Source organism: Neolamprologus brichardi, chromosome 3 (assembly GCF_056152115.1).
Source record: "Neolamprologus brichardi isolate AB-2024 chromosome 3, ASM5615211v1, whole genome shotgun sequence".
Lineage (NCBI taxonomy): Eukaryota > Metazoa > Chordata > Actinopteri > Cichliformes > Cichlidae > Neolamprologus > Neolamprologus brichardi.
Genome location: NC_142106.1, coordinates 52,276,881 through 52,298,814, shown reverse-complemented (window position 1 = coordinate 52,298,814; position 21,934 = coordinate 52,276,881). Strand labels below are relative to the sequence as shown.

Below are 21,934 nucleotides of genomic sequence, written 5' to 3'. Positions count from 1 at the left end.
GCAGGCAGCAGAAGGTTCTCCAATATGTCTCCAGACTCTGTCACAAGTACTTAGTGTGAACTTGCTTTCATCTGTGAAGAGCACAGGGTGCCAGTGGCAAAGTTGCCAATCTTGGTGTTCTCTGGCAAATGCCAAACATCCTGCACGGTGTTGGGCTGTAAGCACAACCCCCACCTGTGGACGTTGAGCCCTCATACCACCCTCATGGAGTCAGTATCTGACCGTTTGAACAGACGTGCATATTTGTGGCCTGCTGGAGGTCATTTTGCACAGCTCTGGCCTTTCTTTCCTACCCCACAGTACCTTTCCTTATCTTTTGTTTTCTACTCTTTTACTTGTCTTTGATCACGGTTGTCTTTCTAGATAATTAATTTCATTTGTTCTGGGGCGAGTCACTGGCTCGGGTGCATTCTGGGACTGTCAGTTCACCAGTGTGCTGGCATGCTTCTTAACAAACACACCACTACAGCAAAATTCTCAGTTGTACTTGTTGATTTCTTCAACAAAACACTGAACAAAAAATTTTATTGTGAGTGTGCTGCCTGGTGCTTTTAAATTTTGTGATAATTTGAGCAGCCCATAAATTAAATTATGTTATTGTATCTGAACATGTACACTAGTCATTAAATTAGATGGGAAAGAATGATTCAGGGTAAACAACTGCACCAAGGGAATTACATTTTTCTTCTCAACATGTAAAATGTCTGTTGATAAGCAATTTCTAAAACAGACATTATAAAAATCACATTAAACAGATGTGATTAACTTTTTATTTTACCAAACATAACATCAATGATGACACAATCAGTCTTCATCAGAAGTGCTCAAATCACTCTCAGCGGCATCGTCTGGAATGTCCTCCTCCTCCTCCGAGTCCATTTCCAGGAGTGGTTGGTGGCTGAGGATTCTCTTGTACACGTCCTTTACTTTGAGCCTTTCAGCTTTCAGTTCACTTTGTTTTTTTAGACCAGGCTATGGAGTCCATTCTGTGCATCCTCCAACATGCCAACAAGGGAGGCTGTAAAAAGAACAAAACTATTAAATATAAGTAAAACAAACAAACAAAAAAAACCTCACCTCATAAACACAAGGAATTAGGATCATGTAATTAAACTTTTTTTAAGGGAGAAGGCAGTGTTAGCTAGCAACCCGAATATAGGTAAAAGATCCAGTAAGACTTTAGCATCTGCTATTATTTTCAATCAATTCATCACCAAATGTATAAATAAATAAAAGATGTGCTTACAGTCTGAGGAGATTGTCCCCAACACCACAGATCGCATTCACAACACTGTCCAGTGATGCTGCATCTCCCTGCAAAGGATCATCTCCTCCTCTCTCAGGCGCCTCACAGCCATCACCTTCTCAAAGACCTTTCTCTTTGTCCGGAGGTCAGCAGCAGCTACAGTTTAACAACATCAGATGGTAAAACATAGTAGCACATTATGATTCAAGAACAAAACATTCAACTGCTGCTCAGATACTGGGAGTTTGTTTAAAAAGGATATTTAGAAATCAAGAGCTTACGTTCACTTGTGCTCTGCCAGGGCCAAACGTCGGTCTGGATGAGGGCATCACTGGATACGATTTGCTTTGTTGGTTCAGCGAGCTTGTTGTAGTCATCAACAGCAGCCGCCAAGCGTTTCTTCTCATCTACGATGACCTTGTGAATTCTGTGTCGCCTCTTGTTGCTATCTGTAAATAATCATAAAAAAGGAACATCTTCACATAATGCATATATTTACATTTTAATCTACACTCATCAATTTGTTTGCTAGAACAAATCACATCCAGCTTAAACAAACCTGGATCTGATTTTATTCTGTTTACAAAGTAGCTGTACAAGCTGTACAAACTGAGCATCAAACGGTCCATTTCAAAGAAACTGTGACACCATTTTGTCTGTAAAGACTTTGTGTTCGCACTCTGATGATGACGACAAGCTCCTCTATTCGTGCCTGCAACGCTCCAAGGCTGCCATCAGTTTGATCCGTTTCTAAGTGAGAGGAATATTAATCAGAATAAAGGATGAGTAACAGTCACCAAACTACAGTGGACTCTGTAATCACTGACTTGATGATATTCATTATAAGACATCTGGAGCCTTCATGTGCTGCATTATCATGAGATAACAAGTATGTTGGTGTTCAGGTTTATAAAACCAACTAGTACGACATCACTTCAACCCAGGTCCAATCCAATTTGATCAAACGCAACAACTCTGCCATCAATTGTGCTTTTACAAGGCTTATTTTTCATTGTTTGTTGACACTGTCAGAAAGATCTTAATTCTAAGTTCTTTAATGAGGCCATGGTGGGTCCTGTTGTTATACACGAGTGCATTATATTGAGACTCACCTTCAGCCCATTGCTGCACATCGGCCACCCATTGCTGCAGTGTGTCGTCATCCACACCCAGCTCATTTCTGCTCGCATTCAGGCTCTCTACTTGTTCTCTAAGGATCCTTATGATCTAAGAACACATTAATAAATGTCATTCATATTGACATTGTTAGAGTACTGGTGTTTTCCCCCATTACCACACACATTAAAATGGGTGTTGAAAAAATGACCTTTAGATATCTCTGGCTCAAAGTGCGGCCCAGTTGTTCCACTTTCCTTTTGTTCCAGCCCAAAGCCAGGAGGGTCAGCATGTCTGTTCGCCCTGCATTTCAGTTAGTATACAAATAAGAATGAATGAGCAGGAGACTGAGTGGAATCTCACACACAGACACACACCTGCTTTAGACATGTACTTCATTGTGATGGCCGCCCTAGACAGGAAACTGTTTACTTGTTCCACCTCTTCTCCAACTGTAGAACCGGCCCCATCCTGAAACGCACCTCCCCATTTGATCTATAGAAAGGAGGTCACAATACATGACTGCTGAATTCATCCAACCTTATAACAAAATGTCTTTAACTTATCCAAGACTACAAGCTGCAGTATACCTCGCATATCCAAGTGCGAGCTTTTGCATGCATGATGGAGAGAAAAGGACGCATTGACAAGAGGTTCCTCAGCTCAGGGCGCTGCTGAGCCACGTTGGTTAAATATGGGAAATATTTACAGGCCACATTGGAGCAAAGGAACATAATATGTCCTGGGACGCTAGCTGCCAACTTCATCTGGAGAAAAAGGGGGTAAGCAAAGATCTCCCCTCGAAACATGTTCAATGCAGCTAGGAGGACTAACAGCAAACAAACAGCTATTTCCATGCCCTCTTCATCCAACTTCCCAGTGGACTTTTTGGTCGACTCCTTTGCTGCAGTCCAAGATGAAGATCCACACAACCCTTTCCCTGGGACCTATACACTCAAAGACACGACGTGATTACACCCTATCAGGGACAAACTTTTTTAACACAAATGCAAAAGAATTAGCTGAATTAGCCTCAAGTCACGTTCACACAACACCTCATAAAAACCATGTTTTTATTTTTTTAAATACACATGGTGACAAAATGAAGTATGCATTAAGATAAAGTCAAGTAAATAGTATTACGACAACACCAAGAGAAAAACAAAATAAATATCCACCCATCCAAATATGTATCCACACATACACGTATGTGTATATGGTTATGGTGTTAACGTCCTTTTAACAAGATTAATGCTAACAGCACTGATATATATGTGTATCTTACATCATTTGTGTGTCTCTGGATGTATTTCAAAAACTCAGCAACTTCCTAATCTTTTTCAATGAAGACACCTTCAAAGTTCGCCTGCTCTGAAGTGCTGAACGAACACAGTGACAGTTGTTTGAAAAGAAACATCGAAATACAATTTTTGTACAAATCCATATTTGATTTATGTACACAATGCATAACATACCTTGCATTTGATTGAAAGCGATAAAGCTTTCCATCAACTGACACAGCGAGCATGTCTGGAGTGCAGGCAGGGCAGCTAAAGCATGGCTCCTTGCACATCCTGTCCACCTCAAACTTTACAGCACTCCACTCCAAGAAACTTTTACTGAAGGCATCAGCTGATATTCGGCCAGTCTTTTAAGTAGAGGACAAACAACAGAATATTCAAGGACAGTCATCATAAACATTGATTTGCACAATTTCCTTAAACTTGACAAATTTAGAAACTCACCCTTCCAAAATGGGCTGTTCTTTCATCCAGCACTTTGACAAATGCCTTAAGTGACATCCCTGGTGCAGCTTCTTAATGTCATAGAAAAACTGAAAGACATCCATTGAAAACAGGGAGCAGAAATTTAAGGTGGCAGGCCAATATCCACTACCCTGGAAGTCCTTAACTGAGGGGGACCACATTAGGGCACAGCTGATGCAGCTCACCACTGGCAGTGCAAGGTTATAACGGCCTTTAGGAAGGATAAGGAGAAATCCAGTCATGGCTCAACAAAGACATTCATTTTTTTCATGTTGTGAAGATTTCATGTTGTTTTCAAAGCGGTCTGGTAAATCCAAATGACCTTTGACAGGTGCCCATGTTACACCCTGAAAAGGGGCTGAAAAGGGGATAAGTCAATGACGACGCTCAGACACGATGCTTCTCTTTCAGCAGCTTCATTGCGAATGATTCAGAAATATAAACATACATACAAAAGTATTAAACATCTTAATAACACTGTACAGTCTCTGTTAATTGTAAGACAATATATCTCCAGACTGTTTTCTTTCCTTTAAGTTACAGATTAAATTGAATGTAAGAATTTACAAAACCAGATTATGAATCAATAAACAAACTTAGATCATTAAACTGAAATGTACAGAAAATAAACAAAATATTCATATAAAAATACTAATAGGCATTTGTCCCTTCACACAAAATAAACATGTTCTTCGTCCAGATGAAATGCAAAATGCACACAATGCTGTATGTTTCATACACAGTCTGGCACGATAAAGCTCCATGCTAGCCACCAACAGAGCGCTTAGCTTAGCTAGCTGCTTATAGCTTATCCTAACAACACAGTTAACACAAGATCATCTAAATATTCCTAGTATCCTCTTGGTACATTTGGAAACATGGTCAGTACAACTCAACATACATATTTGTAAAGTTCAAAAGCAGAATTGCTCAATTATTACCTGAAAAGGGGATAAGTCAATGACGACGCTCAGACACGATGCTTCTCTTTCAGCAGCTTCATTGCGAATGAGGCATCGTGGCCAGAGCTCCCCCTTCCGGCAACGGCAGGCATAACTAATCAATCATGATCACTAAATCACATGGATTCTTCTCCAGGCTCGACAAGTAGATCACAGATTGAATTTTACACAGGTTGTAGTCACATTAAGAATTATTATCCAGTTGAACATAGTCATGAACTCTTTTAACTATTTTAGCCTGTGTTACGTTACATATTTGAAATAAATTGAATAATACATTAACTTTTAACCATAACTTTTTACTCCATTATGAACTTCAACAAATAATCAATCTATCACACACTCCCCCACAAAATTAGATGTCGTCCCGACATCACAACTCTTATGAACTAAAACTTAACAAAATGTCACAAAATCCAGTTGTTTTTAATCTTAGTTTCCTCTTTTGTACTGAGTCTTAAGTCTGTTCTTTGTTCAGTATCCTTGCATGAATAGTGGCTGACAAATTTGGAATGAATTAGGCCACATGGTTATTGGTTGAATGTCTCTGTGTTGTATGGGTTGATACTGGTAGGGCATTTCGTTTGTACACACTGTACTGTAGCATGTTGGAGTACCCAGCTGATCATAGGTGAAAACCTTAGGGGCTCGTCTCTCCCTCCTTGGCAAACTATAGGTCCCTTCTCTGTTGTTTTCAGGCAAGCATGGGCGTGGAGATGCTAGAGTGTCATCCATTACCTCTCCAACTACTTGTCCATCTTCCTCTTGATGGTCCTCTTCCTGTGGCCTGTTTTCGTCCTGTGTCTCAGGCTCCTCTGTGTACGACATGAGCCTTTCTTCACCCAGTGGTCCATTACCACCGAACTCTGGTTTCTCCTGGTCATCACCATGCTCTGTGACCCTCTCTGTACTGGGCACTTGAGTCTGTGTTACGGGCCCATAGTAGTACCCCCATTCCTCCTCGTCATCTTCTACTTCCTGGTTCACCTGTTCTGCGTCTTTTTCCCTCACCCTTCTTTTCTTTTGCTTCGGTGATACTTCTGGTGGTCTTTCCAGGGGTAAGTAATCACATGGCAGCAGCAGGTTGCGGTGCATGATTCTTGACCTTCCCCTCCCTTGCTCTGGTTTCACCTCATACACGGGAAGGCCTTCTGCAACTTGACGGACGACGACATGGATGTCCGGTTCCCAGTGATTACGAAGCTTCCCCGTTCCTCCTCTAGGGGTCAGATTTCGGACAAGAACACGATCTCCAGGGTATAACACAGAGCTTCTCACTTTCCCATCATAATGTTTTTTACTCCTGTCTGCTGACTTTTTTGCATTCTCCTGTGCTATGTCATATGCCTCCTGCATTTCTCGTGTCCATTTCTCCATGTAGGTTCGGTGGTCAGTCTTCCCTGTCTCAGAGGTGAGACCAAACAGCAGATCAATAGGTAACCTAGGGGACCTTCCAAAGAGAAGGTAGAAAGGAGAAAACCCAGTTACCTCACTTCTTGTGCAGTTATAGGCGTAGATAAGCTTGTTCAATGACTCTTTCCAACTTGTCTTCTGCCTATCAGTAAGTGTCCTCAACATTTGAAGTAACGTCCGGTTGAACCGTTCAACTTGTCCATTCCCTTGTGGGTGGTATGGTGTAGTTCGGGATCCCAATACGCCACAGTTCTTTTTCAGCTGGGCAAAGAGCTGGTTCTCAAATTCTCCACCTTGGTCATGGTGTATCCGTGCTGGCAGTCCAAACTTCAAGGCGTAGTCATTAAAGATGCGATCAGCAACCGTTTTGCCAGACTTGGAGGTGGTGGCATAAGCCTGTGCAAAACGAGTAAAGTGGTCAACAATCACTAAAATATACTCGTAACCACCCTTACACTTGTCCAAGTGGAGAAAATCTATTGACACCAGTTCAAACGGCTGTGTGGTAACAATACTGGTGAGTGGTGCCCTCGCTTCTTTACATGGTATCTTTTGTTTCAGGCAAGTGCAGGTCTTTGTCACATAATGTTCAATGTCTCGTTGCATGTAAGGCCAAAAGAATCTATCTCTGATCAGTGATGTTGTTCGATCAGTGCCCTGATGACCCATCTCATCATGCAATTCTTTCAGTACAGTTTTTTTGTACTTTTCAGGCAACACAAGCTGTCTCTTGGTTGTGGTTTTTCTGCGAAGAATACCATCTTCATCAATATGAAGTCTTTCCCATTCACGCAGGAGACACTTGTTTTGGGCACTTAGTGTATTAAGTTCATGCCTTGTTGGCTTTTCATTCCTCATTTTGCACTGCATTATTGGGCCAATATTTTCATCGTCTTGCTGTGCTTGTTTGATCTCTGTAACTGAAAACTGGTTGTGTGGTTCTTCACTCACTGATGTACACTGGAGACGGGTGAGTATGGGGCAGACCATTGGTGAGTTGAAATCTGGAGTCTCCACAACTTGGGTTATTGCTGCCACACAATCTGAACCCACTTCCTCTGTACACTGTTGCATCATTTCCTCTATCTCAACAGGCATTCTTGAAAGACTGTCAGCATCCACATTCTCTCTACCTGGGCGATATCGGATGGTGAAATGGAAGTCTGCAAGCTCTGCCACCCATCTACATCCAGTTGCATTTAGCTTGGCACTTGAAAGGACGTAGGTGAGGGGGTTATTGTCAGTGAACACAGTGAAAGTAGGCGCATAATAAAGATAATCTCTGAATTTCTCTGTGACGGCCCACTTCAGTGCGAGAAACTCCAGTTTTCCTGAGTGAAGATGATAGTTTCGTTCAGCTGCAGTCAATGTCCGGGAGCCATAAGCAATCACACGGAGTTTATTATCTTGTTGTTGGTATAGAACTGCTCCGAGGCCTTGGGCTGAGGCATCGGTATGGAGGATGAATGGTTTAGAAAAATCTGGGAACCCGAGGACTGGTGGCTCAACTAGGCAGTCTATTAGTCGTTCTAATATGCGCTGATGTTCTTCAGTCCACACAATTGACTTGTGTGATGGAACCCCTTTACTCTTTCTTGTGACTTGTTTCGTGTTTGTCTGGTTTTGGGATACATTGTTATCTTCCGTTGTGCCCTTCAACAAGCTATACAGTGGACCCGCAATACGGGAGAAGTCCCGTATATACTGCCTATAGTAACTTAACAAGCCCAAGACAGTTCGCAGCTCTCCCACATTGCTTGGTCTCCTGTCCTTCAAGGCTCTCACTGCATTGGTGTCAGCTGGATCAATTTTGCTACCTTCGGCTGAAACAATTCTCCCTAGATAGCGAACCTCGTGTTTGAATAATTCACATTTACTGGGTTTAAGCTTGATCCCATACTTCCTCAGTAGTTGAAGCACTTTTCTGACATGATTGACATGATCATCGAATGAATGACTGTACACTAGGGTGTCATCAAGGTAGGGTACACATATGTTATCTCGCACCTCTTCCAGACACTCTTCCATGCAGCGTTGGAAAGCTGCAGGTGCATTCATCAGCCCGAATGGAATCCTTATCCATTCGTACAAACCCCATGGTGTCACAAAAGCAGTTAAAGGTCGGCTGCCTTCATCCATAAAGCCCTGATGGTAGGCCTTGCCTTGGTCTAACAATGAAAACCATGAGTTGCCGCCAAGACTGTCGAGAATGTCCTGCACTCGAGGGATTGGTTGTCTGTCTGGATGAGTCTTTTTGTTTAGTTCTCTGTAATCTATACAAAGACGTAAGCTGCCGTCCTTCTTTCTCACGCAGACAACTGGTGAGGCATAAGATGAGTTGGATTTCTTGACCCATCCTTGTGCAATAAGGTTGTGCAGATACTCTTTCATCTCTTTGTATAGCGGCTTTGGTACCGACAGGTAAGTGCGTGCTACAGGATCCATATCCTTCAATGATATTTTCAGTTTCAACTTGTCGATACATCCAATATCATCATCTGATTTGGAAAAGGAAGAGCATTCCTCATGGAGCATCTTTTGCACCACCCCCCTTTCAGATTCACTCAGGTGCGTAAGGTCAATTGGTGGGTCCCATAAGGTGTCAGGAATTTGCTCACTCTCTGCATTCACTTGATTCACCAATAATGGGGAGCACTGGTCAGATTTCTCTAAAACCGTGGCTGGGTACACAGCTTGAATTTGCTCTAAGGTGCCCACAACAGTTTTTCCTGACAGCTCAATATCGTGATCAGTGGGATTTTGCACATCAAGAACAATATAGGGGGGGACCCCCCTTCTGAGTTCTACTAGTGTCTCACAAAACTCCAGGCCTTCAGCCCACTGAGGGTTTATGTCAGGCTCAAAGAGAAGTGTAGTGTCTTTCTTCAGCGGGTGGGTCTGCACCTTGCAGTCGATCTGAACAGAAGTGTGTTTGGGTACAATGACTTTCTCTTTTGTTGTTCTCACAACAAAATCATGTGATTGTTTAGCAGTCACTAAATCAATAAAAGTTGTGACATTTTCTCTTTTAAGGCAAGGGAAAGCCCCGCTTAATGCCTCGTGCAACTGCTCAGTTCTTTCAGCATCCATTTGCTCTATAGTACTAGTTTTCAGTATTTGCTCAATGACATTAAAGCCTAGAATGGGCTGCGAAAGACTTCCGCCTTTCATCACTAACATGGGGACTACAAGTTCTTTAGGGTTTGCTCCCTCAGCAGCTAGACCAAAAGTGACTTCAATGAAACCCTTGTAAGGGATGTTTTGACCATTAGCAGCTGAGATTTTTAAATCATCAGGTGCATCAAGTAACTCAGAAACATCTCTTAATTTCTCATGTGGTAAATACTTCTTTTTCCACTTTTCATCAACAATACACACTTGGGAGCCTGTATCCCATAAGGCTTGAGTTTGGTGGCCTTGTATATAACAGTTAACTATACACTGTTTCCCAACAAGAGCAACAAGATGGGACTGGCTGTCCATCCTTTTGGGGTGAATAACACCTGCCTTTGGGTGCGTGTGCTGATTTACCTGAGGCTGAGAGTGTTTGTTGCATTGTTTTCTGTGTCTGGGCCAGTGCTCAACTTGGCACATCTTAGAACAATAAGTGCTTTTTTTACAAGCTGCACACGTTCTGAGTCTTTTGAGGTTTCCCGGAACACCACAGTAAGAGCAAAGCTGTTGGGACGTTACACTATTATTGGTTACTCCCTGTCCCGTGGGGGCAACCACCGTCCGTTTAAAGGTTGATCTTTGTCTGGTCTAGTTAGTTTCGCCCTGCAACCTGCGAGAAAGTGTTCACTGCTACCACATCGATAGCAATGGTTGCAGTACTCTGTCCCACTTTGCTGGCAGCCAAAGCATTTCCTTAGGCGTGCTCGGTTTACAGCAGGATACTGACGTTGTGGTGCAAACCTCTGTTGATACTGAGCTGTATCACCTCTTCGTCCAGGTCCCACAGGAGGCCAGTAGTTTTGTGGCAGATGCTCAAGATGAGAAAAGGGAACACATTCTGGTGCTGCAAGTGAGGCAGAATATTGTGTTTGTGCCGGACTAGGCTGTTGAATTATTTCTTTGATTTGTGCGACTTCAGCACCAAGATTTTTCAATAATACCATGTCAGAACGGATTTCTTTAAGTTCATTTAGTAGGTCAGGCTGAGCTTTGCTGATGGATTCAGGTTTTAGGTTTTTCCCTTTTTTATCTGCAGGGGTGTCAGACTGAAGTGAATGCACAGTGGTTGGCCGCTGCTGGGAGAGTAATTTCTTTTTATTTTGTCTCTCTGCTTCATTTGCACAGGCAACATTGAGTTTCTCAAGGAGGAGCTCATCACTGGTTGTGGTTTCCTGTAGGTAGGGCTGGAGGTCACTTTTAATGTTATCATTTTGCAGGCCTGTCAGAACTGTATGAAGGAACATGCTCTGTACAAGCACAGGATCATATCTTAAGCCAGATTCAGCTTCTTGCGATGCAAACAGAATTTTCTGTCTTAAGTCTAGGGCACGGATTAAGAAAGTTTGTGGGGTTTCTTTAATGCTTTGGACCTCTGACGTGAGTTGTTTGTAAAGTTCTGTTGCACCTCGTTCTTGGTAGTGGGACCTTAGAATCCTCCTCAAAGTAGGCAAAGTAAGGTTGGTTTTGCCCTCCAGGTAGCTACGCAATTGTAAGCCTGGTGCTATTGCCCTGATTACTGCATCAACTATTTCTATTTCAGGGACTCCTTTGCTGATGCCTTGTTCAATCTGATGAGCTAGGCTGGAGAAAGTTAGTTTATCCTTTTGGCCGGGCTCACCAATCTGACCTGATATTTTGAATTCTCTGCCCCACGGTAATGTCAAAAAAGGTGGAGTGGTTTGTTTAGCACTATTGTCCCCCACACTCATCGACAGTTTGGCTGTACTAGGTTGCTTTGCCTTGTTCTGTCGTGATAATGCAAGAGCCAACTGAAGCATCTCTATTTCCTTTATCAGCTGTTCTTCTTCTGAGGCCTCACCAACCTGTTCCTGCACCTCATCTGTCTGGTTAGTATCTGAGGTTTTGTGTCCCGATGTACCGTTCTGAGCAGCCTGTTGCAACTCAAAAATTTTGTCTTTCAAAATCAGTAGCTCGGACATTCCCTCATCTTCAAGCTCATCCAGCTCCTCTCTTTCTAAGTGCTGTATTATATAGGAAATGAGACTGGAACGACTTTTACCCGACACCCTTTCAAGTTTTGAACCAGCAATATTTAGGAAATCACAAACTTCGATCAAAATGTCTCTTGTCACTGTATACAATGTACCAGCAACTTCTAACTTCAGGTCCTCTAGCCCTGAAGACTCCATTTCAGTCTGTGGCTTGTGGAAAAGATTAGTGTGATGTAAGACCTCTTTGCAGAAGAGTCAGTGCAGCTTCCCTGGCACCAGTAGTTAACCTCAGGTTGCATGCAGGTCCCTCTGCGTGACTGTCGAAACCAGCACACTGTATCTCCCACCGTGGTATTTGATGTGAGGGGTTGAATGATGACTGGGGCGTCTATCTGGGACAGCGGGCCTTCATCACATTCATCCCAGCGGTGCCTCCAAAATGTTACACCCTGAAAAGGGGCTGAAAAGGGGATAAGTCAATGACGACGCTCAGACACGATGCTTCTCTTTCAGCAGCTTCATTGCGAATGATTCAGAAATATAAACATACATACAAAAGTATTAAACATCTTAATAACACTGTACAGTCTCTGTTAATTGTAAGACAATATATCTCCAGACTGTTTTCTTTCCTTTAAGTTACAGATTAAATTGAATGTAAGAATTTACAAAACCAGATTATGAATCAATAAACAAACTTAGATCATTAAACTGAAATGTACAGAAAATAAACAAAATATTCATATAAAAATACTAATAGGCATTTGTCCCTTCACACAAAATAAACATGTTCTTCGTCCAGATGAAATGCAAAATGCACACAATGCTGTATGTTTCATACACAGTCTGGCACGATAAAGCTCCATGCTAGCCACCAACAGAGCGCTTAGCTTAGCTAGCTGCTTATAGCTTATCCTAACAACACAGTTAACACAAGATCATCTAAATATTCCTAGTATCATCTTGGTACATTTGGAAACATGGTCAGTACAACTCAACATACATATTTGTAAAGTTCAAAAGCAGAATTGCTCAATTATTACCTGAAAAGGGGATAAGTCAATGACGACGCTCAGACACGATGCTTCTCTTTCAGCAGCTTCATTGCGAATGAGGCATCGTGGCCAGAGCTCCCCCTTCCGGCAACGGCAGGCATAACTAATCAATCATGATCACTAAATCACATGGATTCTTCTCCAGGCTCGACAAGTAGATCACAGATTGAATTTTACACAGGTTGTAGTCACATTAAGAATTATTATCCAGTTGAACATAGTCATGAACTCTTTTAACTATTTTAGCCTGTGTTACGTTACATATTTGAAATAAATTGAATAATACATTAACTTTTAACCATAACTTTTTACTCCATTATGAACTTCAACAAATAATCAATCTATCACACCCACATATACTGCGGGCCGAGGGTAATTCAAAACAATGTAGCAATGTACAATTTGCACTAAAACCTGCAAACACATCTATTGTGTATGTATTGTGTGACAAAAGAGCAACTTACCATTTATGGTTACAAGAGCCACAATTGCACCGGGTGAAACCTCAACGTTACCTGCTGGGCAGTCACACACATAGTCTGGCCTTTGCAAAGGCAACAGCTGAACTAACATTAAAAACACACAATATACCTCTGTGGGGGGTGAGGGGAGGGGCGGGCCGAGCTTAAAAACTGGCACCTTTCGCACATACGAGCACGCGCACCTGCACTCTCATGCACACGGGTTCACTCATCCGAAAAAGGGGCACTTCCGGGACATGCGGTCCCACTGCGCATGCTCTGTCTCCTCCTACTGGGCGTGTTTTAAAGAAACGTCAATATAATGGAGAGAAAAGGGTTAGGTTTTTATAGCTTTTTTCATGGGATACCCACCACACTTTCAGCAAGAATTTCCACCTCCAACTATGGCATTCACATCAGACATCAGAGCAGCCTCTGACCCCCTAGGTATGTCTGCAGATATCCGATCGTCATCACTCCATCAAGAGTCTACAGAGACTGATTTTAATTTTGCATTTAGAGGTGTGTGCGGATATGTTTATTCAATTAAATATAGTGATGGAAAAGTGACCCTGTATGTAGATTCTGGTGAGGGGGAGATTTGGGGAGTTGGCGGGACACAAATTGGAAACTGTTTCGCTCAGTCGTCTGTCTGGACCTGGATCAACCGGGGTTCCCGGAGATGCTTTATGTTTCGCAATGGGTCAGTCCAACAGGACCTGAACTCTATCGTGTAGAAGCAGACCGTTTCAATCGTCCTGGTGACAACTTCATTTTTCTTAGTGTGTGTGAAGACAGGGAGGGTGAAATTGCGGACAGGGGCCTTGAAAACTGGAGGTTGAACCCCCTCACCTTTGAAGAACGTTTATCATGGTTTAAGGATTTGTTTTTTATTCAGTGGTCAGACTGGAGAGCACTGCAGCGGATGTTTAATGAAGTCGATAAGACTATCAAGAGAGACAAGGTCAACTCTTCTTATGAGAATATTAGGAAGCGTCTTGTATATGATCAGCTCGCACATGGCCCGAAGATTGGTTTACCTTCTGCCATGTTGAGGCCAAAAATCATCAAAAACCCTGAGGACTGAAAAAAGAAAAAAAAACAAAAAAAAAACAAATGGTAGGTTGTCTATGTGTGAGAGACATTGGCATTATACCCGATATTTTTAAAAAATGCAATGTGTGGATTTCTTTTACAGACAACATCTGCCATATTGTGGACCGCTCAGAGTCTCCCCTCCAGCACTGCTAATCCACACCCCACCGACTCCGCCCCCCTCTCCAGGATGCTCACAGGACTCTGCAGGATCACACCCACACATCAACATTAAACTCGCAACCTTCCACCTGCTGCCGATGGCACTGAATGAGTATGTGCAGGAGATATGTTATGGATGCCAATCCAGTCACCCCAGCCAGTTACAACACAGTTGCCTGTTTGAACTGCCTGTGTTTTTCTTCTAGACCTACTATGATGAGGTGATGGAAAAGCTCCGGACGCCCCGATTTATCCCGGCCATCCGTCTGTTTGTTTGCTCATACAGTGTCAGTGAGGCTAGAGCACAAATCATCAGCACTGCAGAGCGTCTTCTGTGTGAACTGAGATCAGTGCCCCACATTGTATGCACCACTGATGAGAATGTCGGATACCTGCTAAATACCAATCATCACACCCGCGGTGTTAAATCAGCGCTGCTCCACATGATTGGAAACTACTAGTCTGGGAGACACAAGATTTAATGTACATCTGTTATAAAAACCTTACTGTGCACTACACAGAACATTTAATAAAAACGTATGCTAACACTTTTTTCTGGTCATTTGTATTTGTGTTTGGTCAAAGTGATTATGGAAAACACGCTGAGAAAAATATATCACAACCCTGCACACCCAGGGGGTTTAGGAAGTGTAAAGAAGCTCCGTATTGCTGTCAGTGAGGCAACAGGCTTAAAGCCGTCACTACCTGACGTGGAGCGTTTTTTAAAAGGAGATGACACATATACTCTTCATAAACCTGCAAGGATACATTTCCCCAGAAATAGAGTTTTGGTTAACGGGATTGACAAACAGTTTCAAGCTGATTTGGTTGACATGCGTGAATATTCTGCGGATAATGATAATGTTAGGTACTTATTGACATGCATAGATGTGTTTGTAGTAGTATGCATGGGTTAGGTGCCTTGAAACCAAGACAGGACAGGCTGTTGCTGAGGCTTTTGGTGATATTCTGAGAGAGGGCCGTGTGCCTGAAAAACTCCAAACAGATTTAGGGAAGGAATTTTATAATAAACATTTTAAAAAACTAATGGAGCAGTATAACATCACACATTTTTCAACCTTTAGTGAAATGAAATCATGTGTGGTAGAGCGTTTTAACCGCACCTTAAAGGGGAAAATGTGGAAATACTTAACATCAGTTAACTCGCGAAGATATGTTAATTTGATCCAAGATCTTGTGCAGTCCTATAACATGTCTTATCACAGCTCTATCAAAATGACCCCCACCGAGGTGTGAGTGAGGTGACTGACTGAAATTCGGGATTCTCCCGGAAAAATCGGCATGTATGGTTGTGGCAACATCAATAACCTTGTCAAACACCTCAGAGTAAATCATATCGCAGAATATGACGAGCGTATGTTGAGGCGAACTGAAGAGGAGGACAGGGACAGGTGCTGCTAGGGCTAGACAGACGTTTCTCATGGAGTCCTTTAGTGCTGCAGGCAGGCAAGGTGTTCAGATAGTGCACAACTTCATTTTTTTTTTATTTCTATATGATGAACTCTACATTATTAAGTGATAAGAACAAGTAATCTGATGTCCTGTAATCATTATGATGCTATAATTTGAGATTCAATAAATAAAATAAGTTTTTGTACAAAGTATTGGTATCGGATCAGTATCATCGCTACCACCCTGAATATTACTTGGTATCGGATAAATCGGTATATCGGATCAGAAAGGAAATCAGTGGTATCGCACATCACTAATGAAGGGTATGGCAGCCCCTAATAACGGTAGCAAAAATCCTCCAGATTGGTTGATGGATTTTCTCTTTTTCAAACTTTTGACCTTTTTGTCTGCAACCAGTCTGTTTACTTTTTTTTTCTTTTTTAGTTGTCTGTACTGTTGATCAGTCAGCGCGATAACACCTTTCAAAACATTGAGCGATATCTCACACAGAGCATTAATAAAATCCATGCTTGCATTACAAATAATATTCCTCCGTACGCTGGGTGGGGATTAATAAAACAACTCCAACAGTGCAATGTTTCTCTGCATCCGTGAATACGACATCCTTTTTACCGCTTTAGCCATTTTTTGGGATATAAACAACTTGACGATCTGACAACAAATTGGTTCTGAGTCTTAAATAGTCAGGCGTCTTAGATTTATAATCGATTAGAAGATACCCGTATGGGGTGGATGTGGCATCATTAAAAGCTTCTAAGAAGTATTTTGTATTACCTGGAAACATCTGTCTACCTAAAACTGAAATTTGATATTTATCTCTAGGGTTGTTAAACAGAATTAAATAATTAGTGTTCAACAAAATTGTTGCATAAACAAATTCTGAACTAAATACATGCAGCTCAAGTTCCTATGATGAACGTATTGTGTGAACACATTTTGAACTTCTATGCTGTTAGACGCAGTATTCATCACATCGTCGATAATGAGCAAATTGTTCTTATCCGGAGGTAAAAGGACATCGTCAGTCAGAGACTCTGGTATACCATTCACAAAGGTGATTTTTCTTATCTGAAGAAGTTGATTGTATAAAGGTTGCCAGCAGGAGTAGATGTAAACAATATTGTCAATTTTGGCTGAAATAATAGTGGATGCTTTTTCAATGATGCTTTTGACAAAGAAAGTCTTTCCACAATTACTCGGCCCGCTAATAACTAAACTAAAAGGGTGCTGGAGCCTCCCATCAAAGGCTTGATCCTGATCAGTATCCATAAGGGAGTGTTGTATAGTCAGGCAACACCCTTCTCTTGTTATAGACCACCTGAACTTTTTTTACAACTGTTTCCTTCCTAAGATGAAACCTCTTCTTATTGCGTTTGATGGTGTCAGACTCTGCAACTAAATGCGCATCCCTGTTGGCCACAAATGCCTTGACTAAGCCTTTCAACGATTCGTGGGTAACAACTTTAGAATTAACATCATTGAGTGTTACACCTTTACACTTAACCTGAGTCTTGCCCTGTTTTGTGTAATAAGCATAGCATTTTGGACCTCCAGAGACAAACTCAGTAATGTGATCATCCTCTCCAGACCCGCCATCATTGAGCTCATCAGTCAGGTCACCGAGGTATGGTCCTAAAGGGGGTACCCACTCCCCGGGATGAGAGGTGAAGATAACTGAATCTGTGTCGCAGTAAAGACGTTCCTGCAGCTTGTCTAACAAGTCATACAGAGTGAGCCTCGCATAGGCCGTAGTCATAGCACCGACAAAGACATTCACATCCTTCACCCGCGACCCTCTACCATCAGCGTGACACCACTGAACCATTGCAACATCATCAGAGATGAAACAAAACTGGCGTACGTCATAATGTTCGCTGAACATCAGCTGTGTGAATCTGGCAGGGTCTGTAATCAGCTCGAAAGATGGCATATTTGTTCGCATGCAGAATCACCCCCAGAGAGAGTTCAGGAGCAGTTTATTACAACTTCTGATTGCTTTGTTTACACAAATCTTAGCAGGGTCAAGTCTGATGCCTTCTCTCTCCTAATAGTCTGGAACAAACTTCTGCTGCTCCTCAGCTGTTTTGACATTTTTCGGGTATCCAGATGCCTGCTGCTTGAATTTCAAAAATGTCTTGACATACGGCTTAAACAGTGTGTCAGTCTTATTAGGGAAGTGCCAAACGTCAGTGATGCAGACAATCTGATACCCTTTTTCAATAGCCTTTTCAAGCTCAAAGGAAACCCAAGTACCTGACAGTTGCCTCTCACTCTCAGCATGCACACAATCACTGTGCTGGCGCTGCTCTTCAGCACACGTTCTGCAGAGAGGAAACATCAGCTTATTGTGGCACTTGTAGGGCAGAACAGGATGAAATAGACCCCACAGTGCACTTAATAAACCCAAAATAATTTTCAACTCTGTCAAAATTATTGTATATGATCTGAGGGTGACCTATTGGATCATTTTTCATGCACTGAACAGTGGGGTAAAGACTTGTAAAATCATAGTATCTGATCTTTTCATCTCCACCATCATCAACCTTGTGGTACAGTTTCATCGCATTAGTCCTCCCCCCAAACAACGCGTCTCTAGGGTCCAGAGGCTCAGGCTTTTTGTATTTGCGCATAAAGTCCTTGACTGACTGATCAGTCGACTTTAATGATGACCAATCACACCCCCACATGACCACGACATTAAGACCATAATGCATTCTTAGAGCATTCACCTTCTCACAGCTTGCATGATACAACTCGCTATATGACAGCTTGGCGGCAGGGTTAACATCACTCTCCGGGTAGCAGCGGAGACAACCGTGATAGAAACACCCAAAGAATTCATATGCAGTTCTGCAGGAAGCATCAAATCCATCCACAAATTAAGGTCCTACTTTTTGTTCGCCGCCTCTGAGAACATGCTTGATAACAATGTTTTGTTTCGTATTGAAGCCATTCAAGAGACACGTTTGAAAATGTCTTATTCTGATCAACATACGCACCGTGATGAGTCAATGCCAGAGTGTCTTTTGGAAGAAACAAGGTTTTGAAAATCCCCGTGCAGTATGATGCCAGGGTGGCATGAGAGAATGGATCAATCTGCGTGCACTCCATCAAGGTCTCACGGTATATTTTACAAACCATTCTCAACACTTCGACATCATTAATGCAGTACTTACGCATTTCAGCCTGTAAATCAAATGGTTTCTCGCAGGCAGGCTTGTACCACGCCATAAATTTCTCCTTTGAAAGGCCTCCGGCCTCTGTGCCTGCGGCTCGGTTCACTCTGGCACAGCTGGCTGCCGGCGGAGCCGGCGGGCACGCCGGTGCAGCCCCCTCTAGTTTCTGCCTGGTGGCTACTGGGTGACCCCTCGTCTGGGGATCCTCAGCCCTTCCCATGAAGGTGGCACGGATGCCCCTCCGGTGGTCCTCCTTGGGCTCTTGCACTCTGGGGCCTCTGGATGTCTGGGGCCTGGATCTCCCCCATGCCTGCTTCATGCCCTGGGGGACAGGGCTATGGCTCTCTACATCCTCTTGCAGACCATTACATGGGGAAACCATTTGAATACAAGCGCGCCGATCCACACAGGTGTGCACACAGGTGTTCGCTGCTCGTAGACTTGAATCACACCTTTCTTGGCTGCTACTTCAAAGCACATTGTGCGCTGTCTGTCCTGCGTGCTGCACAACAACGTTCAATATTTGGTATTTGCTGCTGTTTACACTTAGCTAGATTAATGCGATGGTGTTGTGTATAGTATGTTGCTTTGTTTTGTTTTGTTTTTTTGCTTGTTTTCTACTCTTTTTCTCTCAACAGGTGATCCCGGAGATATTTTTTCCCCCCCCTTTCTCACTGTCCCTCTCCCCTTCTGTTTTTCTTTTCCTTCCTCTTTCTTTCTCCCTTTCCTATCCTTCACTCATGTCTGTCCCGTCTGTAACAACTGAAAATAAAATAAAATAAATAATAAAAACAAAGGTTGATCAAATGGACCAATACGGCAATGCCATGATGATCCATTTGGCAAAATAAATCCATTGGGTATCCTTGTTGGTCTTCAGACAACAATTCTGACGGCTAAAGAACCAAATGGGGCAGGCAAAAAAAAAAAAAAAAAAAAAGAATTCAGACATTTTTTCATACCCGTAAAAAGACGGGGCAGGATAAGGACCTACATAGAATTCGTTTGCCCTTGTGTTAAATGTGTGTGGAAAGAAGCCTTTTTCAAGGTCCTCGAATCCCAAGGCAGAAGGTGTTTTGGCCAAACGCATGGGCAGAAAGCTAAATGAGTCTATCCATCTCTGATCATAGGATTTGTCATACATTAGAACGACACGACTCCCTCTCGTTGTTACACCCAGAGCAATACCCTGTTTAACGAGGTATTCCAAGAGAATATAGCTGTCGAAACCCGAAGAATTATGGGCTATAAATGTATAGCCACGGTATTTAGGCCTTCTTTACTGCCCAACGAATGCAGACACACAATTTAATGTGTTGAAACAGAATTTTTTTCCCATGCATATCCATTGTGCACACAAAAACGGCCTCATGCTTTCCGTCATGATACCGGGTCTCAAAATCATATATTATGTATTTTTCATGAGGTTGTTTCATTTCAGCAGGCTGAAGAAAACACTCGTGATTCATGCCAGTGTCTACCAGGCGTTCTCCACAGAGTGTTCATGCACTTGGGGCATATTTGTGTTCTGATTTGTCTGACTTCCTGTATACCATACTGCATGTTTCACAGTATTTCATACAATCACACGGTATTAGATTATGTACTGGTTCTACTAGTTTGTGCTGTCACTTTCATTCGTATTATCTAATACATCAACAGCTGCATCAAAATCATCACTAGGAGAAGGCGGATGCTCATGAGTGTCATAATGGTCAGCAGAGGACACAACATCAAGACTACCAATTGCATCAGAATGCGCAGTAGGTGACAATAGGAGGTCATCATTAACACTGTCAATTGCTTGATACCAAAGTACAGATTGTGAAAGGAGCTCATCAATGTCAAAATGCTCTGCAGAAGGTGTGGCATCAATATCACCAATTTCATCAAACCATTCTGTAGAGGATGGTGTGTGATTGCATTCACCGCGGTCATCACCCACATTATTAGCATTGCCAACATGAGAATTAACAGCACCGTTACTTCGCATAAATTTTCAGTTAAAATTTTAAATAATTAAAACAAAAATACGCGGCACTAGATTGATTGACAATGGTCTACAGCAATCAAAACGCACAACACAATGTGCTGTTAAAGAAAAAATAAAATCAGTGAAACAGCGAGTCCGCAAAAGGTGAACCACGTTACAGTGAGGGACCACTGCACAATAATTTCCAGTAGCTGCTGATATATGAAATGGTGAGTTTTGAGGTTGTCTTCAAACAAGTGCATTGTACTAGAAAAGGGTGTTTGAAGGATTGAAAATGTAAAAAGTAATGACTATTTTATATTTGTGAAAAACTTTATGCAGAAAAAGTAGCAAAGAAACAAAAACATAACACATGGACACTTTTGGCCACGAACAAGCTGAAGGGATGGTGATTTTTTTAAATAAACCCAGATTGTTAAAAAAAACATTTAGAATCAAATTTATTTATCAGCAGCATCAATAGTAACAAAAATAAAATTTAGTTTTCGCTGTCAAAGTCGATTTAACTGAAGTGACGTGTTTTCGGTTACTGTGGAGGTTGCAATATGGCGCTCTCCGGTGGCTGCAGCCAGATGATCTTGTGCCATCAATGTGGATTGTCAAACAGCTCTGCATAGCTGGGGTCCGTTCTTCGTACCTCGCTTACTACATCCAAGATCAAATCATTGCGCCAACTTTGAGCTCGCTATTCCGGTTCTCCAAACACACCTGTTGTTGACGATTAGTACAGCGGGATGAAGTAATGTGAGATCACTGGGTGGCTTAAAGGGGGCTACGCATCGATAGTAGAAACATTGATCGGCAACCCTTTGATTGGTCGGCGAAAATGTCGAAGGAGCGCGCTCAGTATTTTTCGGCAGCAGAGCAAGAACTCTTGATTGAGGGATTTCAGGAGTTTCAGAGTTTAATTAAAATGCAAGGGAACACTG

At 42.4% G+C, this 21,934-nt stretch overlaps 2 protein-coding genes across 3 annotated transcripts in view; one reads left to right on the top strand and one right to left on the bottom strand.

The window, feature by feature from the left end:
- LOC148105779 (protein NLRC3-like) overlaps positions 1-21,934 on the top strand; it is a 342,596-nt gene that overhangs the window by 224,660 nt on the left and 96,002 nt on the right. The gene's annotated exons all lie outside the window — the stretch shown is intronic.
- On the bottom strand, positions 1,863-3,310 carry LOC148105784 (uncharacterized). Its single transcript, XM_087830704.1, has 5 exons — positions 2,953-3,310; positions 2,740-2,857; positions 2,574-2,665; positions 2,359-2,473; positions 1,863-1,996 (listed from the first exon to the last, which is right to left on the bottom strand). The coding sequence occupies exons 1-5, from the start codon at positions 3,217-3,219 to the stop codon at positions 1,863-1,865; spliced, it is 726 nt and encodes a 241-aa protein (XP_087686830.1). The 5' UTR covers positions 3,220-3,310.

Bases quoted from the DNA above. Each gene is read 5' to 3' on its own strand.
- LOC148105784 (XM_087830704.1), bottom strand. From the start codon at position 3,219: ATGGAAATAGCTGTTTGTTTGCTGTTAGTCCTCCTAGCTGCATTGAAC. The intron at 2,858-2,952 runs GTATACTGCAGC...TCCTTTCTATAG, and splicing joins CTCGCACTTGGATATGCGAG to ATCAAATGGGGAGGTGCGTT. The intron at 2,474-2,573 runs GTCATTTTTTCA...ATGTGTTCTTAG, and splicing joins TGAGCCAGAGATATCTAAAG to ATCATAAGGATCCTTAGAGA.